The sequence below is a fragment of the Poecilia reticulata genome, linkage group LG8 (genome assembly GCF_000633615.1).
Source record: "Poecilia reticulata strain Guanapo linkage group LG8, Guppy_female_1.0+MT, whole genome shotgun sequence".
NCBI lineage: Eukaryota > Metazoa > Chordata > Actinopteri > Cyprinodontiformes > Poeciliidae > Poecilia > Poecilia reticulata.
In genome coordinates, this window is record NC_024338.1 from 25,254,908 (window position 1) to 25,275,315 (window position 20,408).

General features: G+C 39.1%; 1 protein-coding gene across 1 annotated transcript in view; it reads left to right on the forward strand.

The window, feature by feature from the left end:
• The window catches only part of lasp1 (LIM and SH3 protein 1), a gene marked incomplete at its 3' end in the record, with an annotated part of 37,986 nt that overhangs the window by 12,211 nt on the left and 5,367 nt on the right, over positions 1-20,408 (forward strand). Inside the window, exons 2-4 of the mRNA XM_017306144.1 lie at positions 2,089-2,183; positions 11,642-11,726; positions 18,524-18,631. Coding sequence (XP_017161633.1) covers positions 2,089-2,183; positions 11,642-11,726; positions 18,524-18,631 — 288 coding nt within the window. The remainder of the gene's footprint in view (positions 1-2,088; positions 2,184-11,641; positions 11,727-18,523; positions 18,632-20,408) is intronic.

Sequence of the window (20,408 nt, forward strand, 5' to 3'; positions counted from 1 at the left end):
TGTGTCAAACTGGAGACTTTTAAAGAAAATAAAATTATATCAGGAAAAGAAATAGCCCTTTAATTGGGCCGTTAAATAGTTTTTACAATCGACTGTAGCCAAAAGTGGGAGGGGGAAATTCCTGTAATTGTCGACCTGAAAATGGGATCACCTTACCTCTTCCAACTACAGCACATGTTTATTCAGGTATGCCCTCTAATGATTAATTCAGAAGTTGTGGTTAGGTTGAAATATTTTCCTGTCATCAGAGAGCAGCATTGTTTTCAAGGCATGCTTGGTTAGAGGGTGCCAAGTCTAGTCCTGTAATGTGGATTAGCAGGTTAGGGAAGCCATAGAAATAGTTTGCTAAATGATTGACTTCCTCAGATTTGTGCTTTAATTTAGACTTAAAGTCAATGTTTAACCTGTCGAACATGAATGTCAAAGTCCATGCCTGCCTCTTTGACTCTCCTGAGAACAGTAAATGCTCTGTTTCAATCATTTTCTCCCAACATGGGTGTGCATTTGTCCCTCAGATGATCTATTTGTTGTTTTGCTCATTGAAACGGCCCTACAGATCAACTGTATCCAGACAGCATGTAATCATCCTGTTGTTTTTAAAGCGATTTGTTTCAAATAAAGAGAAACGGAGAGTAACGTGTCCATCTGCAGCTCCCTCTGGCCCGGCTGGGTTGTGGTTGGTTAAGGAGTTTGGACTTGAAGGTTTGGCTCTGTGTGTTTGGCTGTGGATCACAGCTCCCCAGATCACAGCCAGAGCCTTGTTTCCACTGTTAGCATTGTCTCTTCTATGCCCCAGTACAATATTGCTGGCTTGCAGCTACAAACATATGCACACTCTTGCCATTTGTTGGTGGAGACCATCCTGGGTGGTCCAAAGATGTTCCCATTGAGTTTTTTCTTCTTGGTTTGTGATCCAATTCATACCTCAAGTCTAAAAGTAATCCTTCTGGCTATATTCCTTTTACACATGCTGCATTATAAATGAATGTCTGTGCATGTTAGGTATGTCTCTTGTTTTAGAAACATTCAGAAATGTTCGTTGCAGTCTCATGTTACTACTGTTCATATTAATCTTCTTGCGCCTTTTTCTGTTCGGAGGATTCTCATTTTGTGTGTGGGCAATGGAAAGCGATAAAGAGTGGGAGAAAGAATGGGACGGATGGCAGGGTGCCCTAAGGCCATGTTAATAAGCACTCCCTTTCTTTTCACCCTATTCTTTCTTTCGGTGTCTTCTCTCTCCTCCCTCCCTCTCTTCGATGACAGCGGGATCAGATCATTGCTTCACTCCCCGGCGTTTCCTCTCTCGCACCCACCCTCTGCTGGCTGCAGCCTTTCCTCTTGCTTTGTCCAGCTCCTTACTTTCATGCTCTCCTCCCTCCTTTTTGGGTTTGTCCAATTCCCTCTCCTTCAATCTCCCTTTGAGACCACAGACTACAGATTAAGCTAACGCCAGAACAGGAAATGGGGTGTGAGGGTGGGAAGAGGGGATGTATATATTGGTCCAAGCTCCTATGAAGATGAATTGAAGATGTTTGATATAATTCACGAGACTTTAACAGTAAAAATGCAGAACCTTATGACTCTGATGTGCAAACTGTGATATGTCTCATCAAATACAGTTTAACTGGTTCTCACACTACTGGCAGCCAGCTTTTTGTTGGCACCCAAAGAGGAAGTTGGTTTCTTAAGTTTTCAATGCCAGAGTGATTGCATCACTTTAGTGATGCAATTCACAGTTCAAGCTGCTCATTTTTCTGAAATGTTATAGGTAGAAGGTCACTCATCGGTTTAAATCCTTTAAGAAAAGGTTGTCCAAAAAGTAAAATAAATAAATAAAATCTTTACTTTTACTTTTGTTTTTCAGGAAAAACAAAAGTGATTTTGGTCGCTTTCTTTCAAAATGCTTGCTACATTTAGTAAAGTTAAGTTGAATAGAAGCTGATTTGGGTGCTGCAAAATGGGCTTTTCAATTAAAATCTATGGATAAACATGGTTGTACATTTTCCATTGCAAGAAAATCATGCATGTAATAAATTTGTCCTGACTACAAATAAAAACTCCACCTGTTGTCTTGTGTCTGTCTTACAGTACTGGCATAAAGGATGCTTCAGCTGCGAGATCTGCAAAATGACTCTAAACATGAAGAATTACAAAGGCTTCGAGAAGAGACCATACTGCAATGCGTAAGTTTTCGAGCTAAATCGTCTTTCTGTGGACGTCTCAGGGAATGTCACACACTTTACATTCAAGGGCTTCAGCCTGAAGTCTCCATTTAATTTGTACGTAGCTCTGAAATTGGACTAAATGTTTGTGTGAGTGGTGCAACCCAACTACGGCCCCTCTCTTCCTCCTCTCCTATTTATCTGCGTCTATTCCAGCTCCCTCCTCAAAGTGAAGGCCTGTGTGGGAAAGTGCTTCCCTCCCTCCCCCTTCTCAATGGGGAAGAAGGGTATCAACAAAGGAAATTCCTCAAGTTCCTCTACAGTGACAGAGGTGGACTGTAGAAACTAGCATGTTCCCTCATGCTTCAGTACATGCTGAAGTTCCCAACAGGAATCCATGGAATCCCCTCCCCTCTCATGTTACGCATAATAACTTCCTCCTCCTCTTGAGCCCGTGTGTGAGAGCGGGAGAGTGTGTGCACGTTCAGAGAGGGAGCGAGGGAAAGAGGCGTTGCTTTGTGTCCTGACAAGCTCATTTGCTGAGCTGCCATTTTATTGAGTGAGAAATGAATAAAGGAGCTGTCTTTTTACTGTCGGCTTGATCCCAGTTAGACGTTCGTGTTTTGGTGCTAGCTTGTGGCTGGTGATGGGATGTGCGACTTCTCCCCTGTCATGAATAATTTCAGAGATAAACATTAGATTTGAGGTTCTTTTTTTACCCTCCTCTTGCGCAAGGCCAAAGATTAGCTGAGAGTTTGACATCTTGACATGCGACAGCTGTTGGTACCCACTGATTTTTTTTTTTTTTCTTTCATATTTTGTCATGTCACAACATAAAAGCTTAATGTATTTTCTAGGGCTGCATCTAACGATTCATTCTGGTGATAAATCGAGTTATTCTGGTGATTAATTAGATAAATTAATTTGCACATTCTTCTGATTTTTCATTGGAACACTTCATTTTGTTTTATATATCAAAAATGCATAATAAATGCATAACAAATGCAAAGAAGAATTATAATTTTCTCTTTAAATAATAATATAAACATTGTATTGCCTAAAATGCAAAAACAACATTCCTTTAGTGAACACTTGGTCATTTGTAGCRAAGGATACATGTGCAGCTAAAAGAAATACTTCTAATATCAACATGAAAAACCCCCCAACTCTTTCTGCTTGACTTAACATTAATGTAGTGTGGAACTAATTTGTTTACTTTCTGGATTAGCAAATTGAATAACAAAAGGTTAATAGATTTTTTCCAGAATTTGAAGAGTGTACTTAATGAGTTACGGGTAGAACATAATTACAGAAAAATGAGTTTTTCCATCTTAATGCAGAATGTATATATTTTTAAACRGTTTTGGCTCAATTACTGCCTCTTTTTGAGTCTTTGTACTCCAGTTAATCATTAATCGATTAATAAATTAGCTGACAATTATTTCAATAATAAATTAAATACGATTAAAACAATTAATAGTTGTTTTAATGTGATTTTCTGTGATCTGTGATGGCACAAAGTAGTAAATGATTATGAAATAAAAAGAAAATAAGGCATTTTGTTTTCAAACAATTGTCTTAATTCCACTAAAAAAGGGTTAGTTTACAAAAACATGGCGTCCCACCTTAACCAGCAGGCAGGTCGAGGAGATCATTGTTCAGAAAGCAGCCAAGAGGCCCTTGGTGTCTCTGGAGGAGCTGCAGACATTGCTCTGGAAATCTAGCTTTAATGGAAGAGAATCACTGCCAAGAAGAAACCATAAAAGAAAAACCCATTTAAGATTAACACTGCATATGAATCTTGAAGCATGGTGATGGCAGCATTGTGCTGTGGGGATGGCATTCTTCCTCAAGGGCATTGAAGCTGGTCATAGCAGATGGTTGATGGCACTAAATGCAGGGAAGTCACTGATAAAAGCAAGAATTCAAGCGAGGGTTAATGTTTAACTTTCCAAAAAAGGCCAACGACCTTAAACATGCAGTCAGAGCTGCAACAAAACKGTTTAAATCTGATGACTACAGATTATCTCCATCCATTCTGCAAAATTTTCTGATTCTTATGTGCAAAACATTTTAAAACTGTATCATTTTCTTCAGTTTAGTAATTATTTTGTTTATATATACGTATACGAAAGTTTGCAGTTGTAACAAAATATGAAAAGGTTTAAGGAGTGTGGTGTGAAGATKATCTTTTAGGCTCAATTTGATACGTTGATGCAACACAACGGGATGACTGGTTTTTAAATCTTAAGAACCTGATCAGAAGCTAATTAAGCTTTTTAACTCGGGGTAAAACTCAGAAACTTCAAGTTTCTTGAGTAACTTACTTCTGTGTCTTAGTAATTTTATTAGTGAATCATATTTCCTAAGATGTCAGCTTTCAGAAGAACTACTGTCAGTCTTAAAAGGAAAGATAAAAATGGAAGAGTATTTTATCTGATGACTGAAGAGTTATAGAAATACAGAMRCTTCCATTTTTAAAAATGCATTCTTTTGATTGCAGAGTAGCAYTTATGTAGCGTCTGAATGCAACGCGTTAAGAGTTGTGGTTGTAGACCATTTGCCTGGAGAATCACATCTAGCTGTTCTTCAGTTTGCTCTGCATTTTCACAACAGGAAGTGCTATTTTCATACCACATACTTTTAGACACACCAACAATACTGTTGAAGGGGGGGAAAAAAGAGTTAAAAACAAACCAACAAACAAAATCTCATTCCATGAATTTCCAGAGTTGTTTCCAAGGTAGATGACTGTAGTTTTCCCAGGAGCTAATTTTGTCTTCATTTGCATTTTACCCAGTCAGAACTGGTGTACGCTTGAGATTACTCCAGTTGGAAACTTACTGTTCTAGCATACACATATCCTGAGCTTACATGCAATCCACACATCAAAAACTGAATTTGGTAAACAAAAGTCAGTCATAACTTAGGTTTTCTAAGCTATGCTGGCATATTTTAATAAGTTATTTGCCATAAGTATGTCAGTTCCAGTGCCGTACCCATAATGACCTAATCAGACATTTAAAATTTAAGGATATTTACATTAAAGTGTAAAATTCCAGCAGGTGTCAACTACTCTACACTTCTCCAAAAGTAAAAGAAATCGTCTCATTTTGCTTTTCCTCCTTCCTCCCCTGATCTCTCTCTGCAAGGCCCTTCAGAGTGTGCTTATTATGCCTCCCTCTGTTTGTTTAATATAAGCCTTGTGAGCGTAAACATCATCAGTTGAAGAGGCTGCAGCTCCAGGAAAGGAATGCAGKCTACGTTCTGTTCCCGTCCGCCTGTGGGATAACTACTTTATCATTACTCCATTATGTTTGACCTTGGTAATTGATATAGGYGCTGTTTGTTTTTTCTGGATTCCCACCCTCTTCCCTGAGAGTCTCTCCCCTCGGTAGATAATGCAGTCGCCGCGGCTTGTGGAAGACGGAGAAAGACGATGAGCTGATTGGAAAAACTTTGACGGTCTTCGGTCTCTCTGATGGTTGTAAATTACCTTAATGACTGAAAGTCTCTATTAAGCTGAGCATCAATTTAGTTTAGGGCCTTGACTAATGATTATTTTAGTAATTGATTCATCTATCAATTATTCTGATGATTAATTGGATGAAAAACAATTTTTTTTTTCTTTTAACCACCTTCCTTTTTAAATAAGTACCKTATTTTCCGCACTATAAGGTGCACCGGATTATAAGGCGCACCTTCAATGAATGGTGCGCCTTATAATCTTTTTAAAACTTTAAAAACTTTTTTCTTATCTAAGGCGCACCACATTATAAGGTGCATAGAATAGATGCTACAGTAGAGGCTGGAGTTACGTTATGCATCCACTAGATGGAGCCGCACTAAAGAGAACGTCAACAAAACAGTCCGACTCGGGTCGGCGAGGAGAGCCTTCTGCGACTGGGCCGGGGCGTGGCCGGACGATGGTCACCCTTCTCCGTYCGTGCACAGCATGTTGRTGGAGAACCTGGTGCTAARTGACCTGCAGACGACCTGATTATCTTGTCGGTAGGTAGATAGGTCAGTCAAACTTTATTAATAGATTACAAACCAGCGTTCTGACAACTATCCCAGCATGCACCGCGCGCTTCTTCTACTACGGCCGAAAATGAAGTTGGCGGCTGCTAGGTTGATATCCAGGTTGCTAGACCTGTTGTGGCTCAATATTGGTCCATATATAAGGTGCACCGGATTATAAGGCGCACTGTCAGCTTTTGAGGAAATTGAAGGTTTTTAGGTGCGCCTTATAGTACGGAAAATACGGTAAATAAAAATTTGATTGCCTAAAAAGCAATARCTTAGCATTTCCTTAGTAAATCTGAACCGTGTGAAGACATTTGAGGAGTTCTGGGTAAAACATCTTTACAAATRGTGTTTTTATCTTAAATGCCAAATGTATGTTGTTTTTTGTACAGTTCCTGCTCTTAATGTTTGTTTTTTTTACTTCAGTTGATGATTAATCAAGTACTAAATTCTTAGACAGTTATTACAGTAAACGATTAATCACGATTAATCGTTTGTCATACTTTGGTTTAATGTGTTTTATTGCTTTTGGTGTGCATTATCATCATTACAGCATTTGTGGTCAATCATTAACAAACAGCTCCTCATACTTTGTTGCAACTCAAGTGTTTGTTGGTGGCTACTTTTCATTTCAATAGACTAGACTGAGAATATCCAGTTCATGAATTATGACGTGTACTCTTCAGGTTCATAAAACACTCAGCCCTGCCTGTAATTTGTAGCAGCCTTGTCTCTGATAGAGCCAGTTCTACATTTCCTACCATGTTGCATCATTCTTCCACCCAGTTGAATATTATGAGATGTTGCAGCTGAGTGACRTGTAACAACCTTTCCAGGTCTGAGGCGAGCTGACCGCATCATCTCCTGTTTCCTCCCTGAAAACAGGCCTCTCCTCCCGCACAGTAGGCCGCTTGTGTTTGTGATTACACATGCATGAGCCCCTTCTCCTCCCCCATCTTCACATCCCCTCTGTTTTTATCACTCTTCTTTGTGCTCGCACCAGTTTCCTGTGTGCGGYTTATTAACCCAGTGTACTGCCTGACAGGTAGATGAGTGGTCTTGTGACTTGGTTGTACCATTAACCGGATGTGAAAACACAAAAAAAATGAGTGTTCACACTGACGAATGCTACAAGATCTGATGGTCTGACTCTAATATCCAAGCATGTTGCAAATGTAAGGTATTTACTGRCCCATAAGTGCAACGGGAGGCTCCAAAGACGCATCAAAAGTGGGAGAAACACTGATGTTGATTATGAGCTCAGCTACACACCCACTACCTCTGACGAGAAGGGGATTTTTAGGGACGGCGATGCTTTATGAAAAGCAGCCTTTCACCATAAATCACCCAGCTTCAGAGAAAATAAGCCCTGACACAACTGTCCTTGTCAAACAGGGGTCACCAACTTTTATAATCCAGAGGATTTTGTCTCTTGCTGCCACCATGTAACATTTGTCTGKGTGTTTTCACACCTGCTAGTACAGTAGAATCGGTTTGAGTGGGTACCAGAATGGCAACATGTTTAGCTGGGGTGGTTCACTTCTGCACTTGTCAAACGTGTCAAAGGATCCAAACCAATTGGAAAAACCAAGAACCACTGAAGAAAACGGCACAAAAATCTTCWAAGAAGACAAGAGTGCGACTTCCTTCTAAGCTAAATGTGAACAAACATGGAGTGCTGTTGGATTTTAGTGGGTGAAAGATTTCTCTATTGTCTTTGGTAAAAGACAGACATTTCTCCTGCTAGCGCTAGATTCAMACATTTGTTTTGTTTGCATTTACTCAGAATTTATTTAAGAATCCCCATTAATCTTTACCACCGTAGGGACTATTCTTCCTGGGTGTCAACGACAAACATTACAATTAAATCTTCCTTTACAGACATTACAAAAGACTGACCTGCKTATTGCTTTTGGTGTTCACAAATACATTTGAGCCGCACCGGTGTTCACTTCAACCGAACCGAGACCAGAGTTGGCTTTGTTGGTCCCCATCGGAGTGCTGATACGCTTTCACTCCTCCCCAAACAAACCGGACTTTCTAGACAAGTGAACTTTGGTTTGATTAAACCAAACAGGTGGGCGAGAATGCATTTCTTAAAGTTATAAAACCTGCATGGTTCCTGAGAGAATGATTGAACTGCTTCTGTAAACATACAGTGGAATGGTGAGCTTTGTGAAAACTCTTCTTCACGTTTTACTTGTTTTTATTGGTTCCCGTAATGAACCAATCACATGATCAAATGATTGGTTCATTAGGGGACACCTGCAAAACTTCAGAAAACCAGGGAGGCAATTCAGTATTAATGAATCTGTGTTGGTTCAGAGATGTACCCAAAACATCCAGGACACTGGAAAACTGGAGTGGGTCACCCTTAGTTTAGATCAGCAATTCTTAACCTGGGTTCGATCTTAACCTGGGTTCGACTCATCGAACCCCAGGGGTTCGATGAGTCGGTCTTAGGGGTTCGGCGGAGCCTCTGCCCCGGAGGTAAAGACACAAGTGTACACTTGTGTAAAGTCGTAATGACGCGCCCCGCTTTGCCATCGCTTGCTGCAGAGGATCATGTTACATTGCTTAGCCAATCAGTGCTGTGGAGGAGCACTGATTGAAGGAGCTCCACTCTCAGCATGGATTTGAACTTGTGTCTTTAATTACTTCAGCAAAGCTCACAGTTTTTACCAAATTCTGTAGCTTTTGGTGAACTTCTAAATCTGCTCCTTGGTCGCATCTTTTCGGGGTTGGTACTGCCTCTAGTGGCGTGGGGGTGGTAACACAACTAATATAATTACATTACTAAATCAGAATACCGCATTCTTTATTATTTATTATTAATTTTTCATTATCTTAAGAATGTAGAGCTAATTAAATGACCTGAACAAGACCTTAAAGTGGTTCCAGTTTCTCTCGATGGCCAACCTGTTGACACTGTGGCACATTTTAAATACCATGGGTCGTTCCTGGACAGTCAGCTCAACTTTGCTGAAAACACTGACTATATTTTAAAGAACTGTTCTGAGAGACTCTACCTTTTAAGAAGACTTGGTGATCTTGGGATGACCCAACTAAAATCTATGTCTTGAATTTGGGGGGGAAAAAGTCATATTTTATTTATCGCTACAGAAGGGTTCAGTGAATGCGCATATGAAACTGGTGGGTTCGGTACCTCAAAAAAGGTTAAGAACCACTGGTTTAGATCAAAGCATATTTATGCACTTCAATTGTCTAGTCAAAGTTCAGATCTAAATTCAACTGAGAATTGGCAGAAAAACTTGAAATTTGATGTTTGTTGACACTCTCCACTGAAAAACGGATAAATGCTCCCTAAATGTACAAAGTTGTTGGAGGCATGCCTTAAAAGATTAAACTGTAATTTCAATAGTAGGTAGGTTGACTCAAGGACGTTGAATACAAAGTCACACTGTAGATTTCATTTTTGTGGAGGATAAAATGATTATAAAAACAAATTTATAGCTATTTATTGTTTTGTGTTGGTATCACAAAAAATCTAAATGAATTATCCAAACAATTACAGTTGCAAAACGACATTAATACTTCTGCAAGACACAATCATACATGAAATGCTGACGTGACAGTGTAGGAAAATGTCTGGGCTTCTATGATTAGATATTTGAGCAATGAAACTACAAGCTTTGCTAACCACTGCATCTGAATGTCAGGTAGCAGCTACTTTATTTAAACTTGTTGCCTTAAAAAGGCCAGAGTGAGCAGAGACGGGTGCAGAGAAAGATCAAATGTCTGGGTTTAAAGTAGTTTCATTTTTAACTTCTGTGCAAAGCTTTTCCCCAAATTATTTTTTAGCAATTCACCAACTATGGTTGTTGCATTGAGAAAACTCTCATTGAGTTAGTTGAGTATATTTTCAATGAAATTGTAAACATATTGGCAAAGTGGGTCACTCAGAGGCATTGGTAGCGTCTAAAGATTTTTAGGGACACAGAGTATCCTGAGGCAGTCTGGGAAATGTAGTCCAGATAAGCTGCTAGATGCACTGTTGGGGGTTTTCGTCTCCCACTAGACATGCGCCATGTGGTTTTCTGCCTTTAGGACTGAATGAGCTGGCAGGCACCATTACTTGTTGACCCAGGGTTGCATTTACTTGAAAGCCTCCATTATAGAATAACACTGTCTGATGCCTCGCTTATACTGCCTCTAATGGGAGTTCAGACAGTCTGTGGCCAGTGAAGAATAAAAGCTGAATGGTTACTCAATCACAGAACATACAGAATAGTTTTTTACACTCACTGGGATTGTTTTTTTTTTTCTGTAAATACATACTTGATGTGCTTTAGTGGAAATAAAAAGTACTCTGGCAAATTGCATTGCACACAAGCCACTCCCTATTTAAGTCTTAGAAACTTAAGAGAGAAGTCCTAAAGTTTTTCCTCTGCCCACAGCAGTCAGTAGCTGTGTTTCTATTACAAATGTGTGCAGAAATTTGTCTAAATTCCACTAATATAGAAAAAAACCACAATTTCGCAATTGTTTCAGTTAAAAAAGAAATATAATTAGATTCACATGTGAATAAGTTTGTTCATGCGATAAGTCATTAAGGAACACGCTGTACCATTCTCCTCCAATTACTTCCTTTTTCTTCATGGTTTCCGCCAGTAGTAACATCCTGTTGTTGATCATGGGATGCAATGCAATGCAAAAAAAAGTGTTTCCATTGCATTTTTGTGAAATATATTTTAAAATTTTGATGCGGACAAAAAATCTCCTCAGGCTAGTGGCGAAACTTATTGAGAGAAGAGGGATTTCTTCTTAATTGGTGTGTTTCAATTAAGCTAATTTATTTTGAAACCTAAATTTTTCTATTATAGGGTCAATGGAAACTCAGCTAGTCTACTGCTTAAATTATGTTTCAGACAGTATTTTCTCTGAATGAAAGGAAGATGCATCTAAAATCGTTTAAAAAAAAAAAACAAAGTCTCCTTCATGCTCTAGTGAAGGGAGGGGCCCACAGCATCATTCACACCGTCAGTTTGACCTCGTTGCTGTGTCTGCTGCATGCTGTTTGTCTTCCTGTTATCCCCATAGCACCGTGCCCACAAGTGTGAGACGGTATTCCTGTGCTTTGTTTCTGAAAAGCTTTTCCTTCACCTGCTATGGCTTGTCTCCAAACTCTGGAACCTTGAGGTTTCCACCCCCCATCTCAGCCCCTTTCTTGTATTTCTGCTTTTTCAGGCTTCTTTGGCTCTCACTGACAAACCATTGTTAATGCTGACATGCTTTTTGTCTACAGGCGCTCCTAATTCAACGTCGGGACCACCTTGAATAACAAATGCCTCCACATTGGGGCCACAATCTGCACGCTGCTTGATTTATACCGTTTTTTCTTAGCAGGCGAGGTTTGAGCCTTGCTGTGCGTCAGAGTGGAAGCTGGTAACTTCATTGATATTCACTGGTGTCCTCAATGTTTTGTTTTACAGACACTACCCCAAGACAAACTTTACCTGTGTGGCTGATACTCCAGAGAACCTTCGCCTCAAACAGCAGACCAAGATGCAGAGCCAGGTAACTTGGAACTTAGCCAAGCAAAGTATTCATTATTTACCAAATGACCCATCACTCTCCTTTTAGGAATTTGCAAGTTGCTGGTTGGTTTGAGTTGAGTTATGCAGGTGTTTTCACATGTCTGTCCTTAGAAATCACGCTTTGTTGGATAGTTCTCATTCCCCGTCTGTGTTGAGCCTCAACAAACTTTGGAAGTGGTCAACTTCTAAACCAAAAGCTAAACAAACCCACAACTTGCAGTGTTTCCATAAATTGTTGCCCCACTTTCCTGAATTTTGTTTTTCTCAGTTAAATGTTTCAGATTATCAACCAAATTGTAAATATTGGGTAAAGATTATCAGAGTAAATACAAAAATTCATTTAACAAAGGGGGAAAAAATTATCCAAACTAGGGCTTCACCGATTGTAGTTTTCTGACCGATCACTGATCTTTAAAAAGCCTGACTGTATCACCAAATTTTGTTGATACAGTTTCTTTTTTTGTCGCAAACTATAGCGACAAAGTCACAAAGTTGGCATGGGTAGGGTGATTATTAACAGCGCATGTGCAAACGTGACCTGGTGGGTCAGTCCTCTATCCCAACAGAGCAAGAAGCAACAGTGGCCGATTTTCATACCTTTCCGGATGTAGATGAGATTAGTAGATCAATTTCTTATCAGCCGATACCCCAAAATTAAGGAAATCAGGGTGGATATATTGGTGTACAACTAATTCAAACAGCAGCTGCCATGTAAAAAGCTAACCTTTCATAATTCCAAATCATGAATTCAGACATTTTGGAAAGATAAGGTCATCTTTACTTGAAACACTCCAGCCCCATTGCTGCCTGACAGTTTAAAGTATGCCAATCAACGCATCGCGCACTGAACAGATGACAAAAAAAACTTCACTGACAGAAAACTGGAGCAGCGATAAGCTGTGTTTTATATGTACTCGGTTATCTTTGACTGATATTAACACTAGTTTAACCTGGAACGTTTAAATAAGAAAAAAAGAAACAAAGTCAAAATTGTTTTATGTCAAATTTAGCGTTTTTCTGATGAACACCAAACTTTTAACATTAAAAGATAAACGGGACAAATTGATCCTAAAAACAAACTCACATTAGCTTAAACATGTACAATCAACATCAGTCTTGCTGTGTATTTGAACAATCCTGCAGCTTTTAGACACTATGGAGTCTAAAACATGGAACATTGTAGGCTAATGTTATGCATCAAGTGTTTTTATAGAATAACTTGGCAGAAAGCCTTGGTTTTTATCTGGTTGTTGTAGTTTAGCCTTACCTTGAATCAAGACTCATCCACACAGCAGCAGTCACAGAAATTTAGCTTATTTTCATGGGAATTACCTGGATGAAGTAGAGGTGATTTACCCATTCCTGCTTTTACTGTGTCATAGCGTCGTAATGTTTGACCTATCACTCTGCGTTTTTGCAATGCCGTCACCAGATGAATTTTGATTTTACTGCTGCAGTTTTCCTTCCATGTAATTTTCCAGGTATTTGTTTCTTGGTTGCAAACTGCAGCTATCTCTTGCAGGGAGGTTAGACCGAGACTGGGGTCCAGTGCCCTATTTGCAACGAATAAGTATTGCCTAAAAGCCTTGTGGGAAAATTCTCTACCAGGTCTATTTTTATACATTCCCACTGAATAAATAAACGTGTTTCACTCAAATGTATTGGAATTATCCTATCTACTCCAATCAGCCATGATGAGGGGTTGACGTAATAAACATTGCTCTTCCTGTTCAAAGGTTGTGTTCTGCTGCAAAAGCTTTCATCCCTCCATGAGTCACATTTATTATTATTTTGATACTTGGAAAATAAAAATTTTTACAGACTCAACACACCCCCATCTTGGCAACAGCATCCGGCTTTAGTAGTAGCACATCAGAGGGCCAAGGAGAATCTGTTTTTATTCTGCAAAAGTGTGTTCTGACATCAAAAGAGGTACCTAAAAATATAATAATTCAAAAGTCTATGAAATGATTCAGTCAGCAGTCAGAAGAGCTGCCATCTTAGTAAATTGGGAAATGAGTAAAGAGTGGATTTATTTATTTCCTTGTAGATTCATTACGCAAACTTGAATTGAGTGGAAAGAAAAATGTGGAAGAAAAAGCACAAACTGCAAAAATAGCTATCTTTTTGTAGGAATTGTGAACATAATTTAGATTTAGGAGTGACTTCGAACCAGAGACCTCAAAAGATTTTTACCTGGGTCCAGAAAAAAAAAAAGATGGACTGGGATTTGGTTTGAAAATCAAGGTCCCAGATTTTAGGGGAAAAGTGGAGAGAAACACAATTCAAACTGCTTGAAATCCAGTGTGAAATTTCCACCGTTTTGGATGATTTTCCATGTCATCTGCTGCTTCGTTTACACAGGTTTTCTATGTAATCTGTGGAGTATTGTCAATAAGGCTTACTAGAATGAAGTCATGCTATCAGAGGGGAATAAAGTTGTAATTTTATGAGAATTCAAACACAAGAAATGGCAAAAAATTAAAAACAAGAATGTTGAGCATCTTGTGAACCTTAATCATAGGTGTTGCAGATAAGGAAATATTTCCTCTTTTAACACACTTTTTTTTCCACTAAAACAGCTTTTTTTTCTTAATTTTAAGATTTGAAGGCTTTCTGATAAACTCTTGCAGCCTTGCCCTAATATCCCACCATACAATTCACAAAATCAGTCAAGTTTATTTGTACAGCACATTCAGTATCAAGGTTTTTCAAAGTAAAAAACACAAAATAAAGTTATAAATATAGTCAATAATTGAACAAACATTACATTTTGATGAGGGTCATCACCAAAATCATACACATCAAATATGTTGGTCAATGCTTCATTGTTGGTCAAAAGGCATGATTGAAATAAAAGCCGCATTTTCTGTCATTTCTAGTTTATTTTTGCAGAAAATAAATCAAAACAATCGATTAAAATCAAATCTGTATGAAAAAATTTATATTTTATTTTTACTCCATATTGTCTCTTGGAGGAGAGGGGAATAAAGCAAACTTAAAGACCAAACTATCTTTCTAATTTAATTATCCAGATTTTATTGCAGGGGGTTGGTGTCCGTCTCCAGCAGTCACACCTAAAGTGTCTAAAAACCAATTAATTAAATCTGGTGCCAAACTATTTTGACACTCAAAAACCTTTGAGGCTGTCGTCTGTGGTTTCACTTGTCTTATTGGTGACTGTCATACTTTGGTATTCAAGGAACTTGTTTGTGATTGTGGGAACTTGGATCAATCAATCAATCAATCAATCAAATTTTATTTATATAGCACATTTCAGCAGCAAGGCATTTCAAGGTGCTTTACATAATTATAAATAAAAAAAACAGCATGTGACATTGAATAAACAGTAAGAAAGAGAAAGAGATTAAAAAAAAAAGATTAAAAAAGACGAAGACATACTTTTGTTACGGAATTTAAGCGCCTGTCGTCGCCGGACTCCGCCGTCCGTTTAACACGGGTATTATCCAGGCCCCGTCTCCAACCTTGCAGCAAACTGATGCACAAACTGGCTGCAAATGCCTCCTCTAGAGACAAAAAAAAGCTCAACTTTAAGAAGTATTGCTGTATTAATCTAGACGGAGAGAAGCAGGAGAAGATGTGTGAAAAGCTGTGAAGGATTGTTTTCTCAGCGTGCAGCAGAGGAGAGAGAGTGTTGTGCTGATAGGAGGGCAGGGCTTATCAAAGCGTGAGTCTAATCCAAATGTCATTGTCAGACACTACAGATGAGACAAGGGGCGTGTGTGTGTGAAAGAAGGGTGCTCTGTGGAGTGGGGATGTTGGTCATATGGAGAGAGGGGTTAAGAAACTGAGGGACAGATGGTGTGTTTTCCATGTGGGCCATACATCTAGACATCCCCCATCATCATAAAGGAAGCATGTACAGTTGAAACCAGATATTTACATAAACTGACTAAAAAGACGCACATTTTTGTCCCTCACTGTCTGAAGTTAAATCGGACCGAACTTTTATTGTTTTAGCGTAGTTAGAATTACCTAAATTATTTCTGTTTGCAAACATAAAAAAAAAAAAGTACATTTCTTATTCAGTGAGAAAAAGATGTGTGCATCTTCTTATTCATTGTATGTAAAATCTGATTTCAACTGTATGAAGATTGTTGTTTCTAAATGTTTGATGTTGAGTAAACCGATACTCAGAAATGTTTCCAGTGCCAACATTTAAAAGAAGGAACTTCATTTTCTGCTGAGGTGTCAAAATACATTTGTTCTGAAAATAAAAGTGAAGGTTGTTTTTGAAAAGCGTCCAGTGAGGAGCTTCTATGAAAATATCAGAATAACAACTCTTAGCACCCCTTTTCTTTTTTTTTATTCAAAAGGTTTGTTATAGTTACATACGATATTTTAACTTGCCTTTGTATCACTGGAAGAAAGTTGAAAGGACTTGAAGGAAACAGTAACTGTATTCAGCTTCTCATCCCCACCGTTCATGGTGCCGTGTTGCTAGAGGAACCCTATTGCTATGGCAGCAGGGTAGAGGTTTGTCACACCTCATTACAAGACTTTGCGGGGGAAAAACTGAAAGGAAAAAGGGCACAAGAAAGAGAGAAATGAAGAAAGCAGACTGAATGAATCGAAGAAGCGATGAGCGAGGCAAAAAAAAAAGAGCTGTGCAGGTTAGAGGAGGAGATAAAAGCAAAATCCCAAGAAAGAGAATGCAGCAGGAATGCAAATGGAAGGAGGAAGGATGAAATAAAAGCTTTAGATCTCTAGGAGGAGTTTCTGACGCTGTTGAAGCTTTAAAATATGAATGAATGAAAGAGGAAAAGTCGTGGGTGGGGAAAGAAAGCAAAAATGCGATTGGCGCAGAGCGAGCAGGGGTGTTGACCCTAAAAGACAAAGGAGATGGGTTTGGGAAATCAAACGAGGCTGAGTCAAGACCGCTTTATTCCCAACGTGTCCCTTTTTCAGGGTTTGAGTTTCTGCTGCAGTTATATTCTCGTGGTTCCGTACGTCACAGAAGACTGACTGAAGCATGGGCGTATCACGCTGAATCATGTACGCGCTCAGATTATGTGAATCACAGCCGTGTCATCTCTTCACAAGGCGTCAAAAGATTAAGGGAGGATCGGTCAGCAGTCTATTAGGCCGTGTCAAACATAATTTAGACATCTGAGAGAGGGGGGAGCAGGTATTTGTTTCTTGGTTGCAAACTGCAGCTATCTCTTGCAGGGAGGTTAGACCGAGACTGGGTGCTTCAAAAATAACACCTGGTAATGCCTTCCTGTTTCATCTTCAGCTGGAGCTCTCTGTTTTGAGGCAGTCAGAGAAAACTCACGGGTAACAGTTTTGCCTGGGCTGGACATTTCCTCCTCTGCCCTCAGGGTCAGAAACGGGTGGGTGGGGTTGGAAATGCTCACTCAAACACCGTTTGTCACTCACTACCTCTCGTTTTGACCATATATGGTTGCCAACATGTCCTGTATGGAAGGCCTGCACTCCTAAGCAAACAGGAAGTTGACGTCATCACAGAAAAACTGAGCGATACGCGCAGGACCCACCTTGTTCTGCTTGCACACACRGCTGACTTATCTGCATTTTATATCGAGCATAAATTGCGGCTGTTTTAGCGGCACAACTTCCTGGTTGTGCCAAACATTATAGACCAACAAAATAGTTATTTTGTATTTATGTACAAAATAACTATTTAGATAACGGAATGAACAAAAATGGATACATGTGGGACAAAGACAAAACACAGAACAATGTRTTAGTTTAGCAAATATACAAGTGTTTCAATTTATCTAAAATTACTCAAACCCCCACTGCAAATTAGGTTTATTACCATAACTCACATTTATTAAGGGGTGTGTGTTTTAAGGAAATTACACAAGGACAGTTTAGTTAAATAAAATTAATACACGCTGCTCCAAATGCAGGAAGTGGACGACAGCACAGGGCATTCTGGGTAAATGCAATCAAAACAAATGCTGGAGAAATGATTGTTTTACTGAAAGACCAAAARGAAATCCTACAACCTCTAAAATGTGACGTCTAYTTCCATTTTTGTTTACACTTCATGAAGAAGGAAGTTGTGCTCGCATCTTCCTCTTCAGTTTTTTTGTCGTTTCCTGCAGTGGTTCGTGGTGCAGCGCCTCCACAGGCGAGGAGGGGAACAGGTTTTTCAAAGGTTTTGGTTCGTTTCACATAGCAGTGTGAAAGCGAACCGCACCAGCTGAAATATCTCCAAGGCAACTAAGACTTTGTTTCAGAACAAGTCCTGGACTTGAAATCTTAGAAAAATATYTGTTGGGATTTAAAAATGTCTGCCACCCACATAACCCCAAGATCATAGGATTTAGTTTTAATTTGGAGAAACATTTTGTAATATTTGCTCTACTAAGCAATTTAAATAGTTTTACTTTGTTCATTGTAAACAGCTGCTAKTTTGAACATTTGCCAAGTGTCCCACTTTGCTGTAACATTTTAACTTGTTGCTGTTTTCTAATAGTGTGAAGCGGTAGTAAATCCAGCCGGAGAACATTTTTAATGCATCTATAAAAGTCTTTTATTAGTACAATAAAACCATTACAAACACTGGAACCAAGTGGTTACGAGGTGGAAGCTAACCCCAACTATCTGCTTTCGTTGGAAATTTCTTATGCTGAAAGAATCTAGGTCAAAGCATCCATAAATTATAATCTGCTCTGTATTTGTTGACTCACAAGCATCCATTTGGAGCTATTTTTCCCCCCAAACGTATGTTCCACACTTGCTGATTTTTAATCGTTTCCTCCTCTCTGACATCTTGTCGCGCAGGTTCACTACAAGGAGGACTTTGAGAAGAATAAAGGCAAAGGTTTCAGCGTGGTCGCCGACACGCCAGAGCTGCAGAGAATTAAGAAAACACAGGACCAGATCAGCAATGTAAGTATTGACAACAAGGACCACTAAAACAAATCACTATCAACTTGAGAAAATGGTTTTATACTCGTTTGAAGACRATGTGCAATGAACTGATTAATTTTGTTTCTCTCTCRCAAAATAGAAGATTCAATTTGTGGTTGATGACTATGCAGATTGAGCTAACATGAGCTTGTTGGTTTCTTTTATTAAATTTTCTAACCCCAAGCTAACCCTTCCGTCAAATTAGGCTTGCTAGGTGTTGTGTTTCTTTGAGTCATCAGAGGAAACTGCAGAAGCAGACATTTATTGTTGTTTTTCAGAATTTTATTTACAGTGGGGCCTYGAGAAATCAGTGAATACTTGAGAGATCCTCTAAAAATCTTAATATTACTTATTTTAGATTGTTTTAACACCAGATATGTGCACAGTAGAAGCCATTTTTAGCACTACCTCAAAAGCTAATTTCTACAGTGTTTCTTATTTCTGCTCAGCCAATCAACACCAGGGAAAATAAATGATGCGCCTCAAATGGGTAGTTTGCAAACGCCAGCCAGTAGCRCATATTTTATATATGCTCTCCAAAAGAAAGACGACCACAAGACAAATTTTCTGCAAATAATTTAGTCAAGTTTCACAGAAAAATCTGCAATTACTGAAGCAGAAATKGATGGGAACCCCTTACACTCTAGTACTTTTAAAACTGCTTCAAGAGATGAAAATCTAGACTTTTTCATAAGTTGTACCTTCTCTCACCTCTTTTCTTCCACTAAAATTGTTGATTTACCATTTTTGTGTGAAAACAGGACTGGAAGTGCATCAAATGTTGACTTCCTTTCCCCAGTCTCTCCTCAAAGTCCTCCACAAAGGCCTTTATTTTCATGTGGAACAGACTCGCACACAAAACACATCATTACATACAACYGGCTCTGCACCGGCCTCACTAATGACATAATTAGTGTTGAGGGTGATGGGTAATTGCTGCTTTCATGCAATGAAAGATCCTGCTTGTCTGAGATCAAGCAAGTGTTTACGGGTGGGAACGATGCACATATATATGACATGTATATATGGATGTACACACACAAGCCACATCTGTTTAACAGAAGCACTGATGGGGTTCTGAGTGAAGTGCTTTTAGTTAAAACTGATCAGACATCTGCTTGCRATCAGTCTGTCATTTGCAGCCGATCATTAAGGAAGAGCTACACTTTCCTGTGTTTTTTTTTTCCTCCTCTCCTCCATGAAACACATCTTCAGTTGCTGTCAAACAGCGAAAACGGAGATCTATATATCWGAGGAGTTTTACTTATCGCATTAAATCCACACAGACGCTATCTGTTCAACCTGCTCCCTCAAAATAAGCTAAAATAATCTCCCTCACACACTCACTGGCATATTGCTCTCAAGAACAGCGACTGTGTTGTCTCACTCACTAGCTTCACTGTTCTTGGACAAACACTGTCATCCCATCCAGTCTGTGAATGCACTCGCTGCGAACGCYGGCAGCACAGTGGGCCCTTTGAGATGGGGGCGTTTGAATCTTGACCCAGACACTGTGAGTCAGTCTGTTACCAGCCTGGTAATAAGAGGGGTGGGTTATTCAGMCCCGGTGTCATCACTSTAGTGTGTTTTTTATCATGCAAAGCAGAGGTTGCCGATATTAATCAGTTATTGACTTGCAGAAGTATTAATGCATTCTAGACTTCAGTGCATTTTTATTGGGATTTTGAGTGATAAATCAACAAAAAGTTGCTCATTTTTTTTCTTAACCCTTAATCACAAACTACTCTTGTGCAGA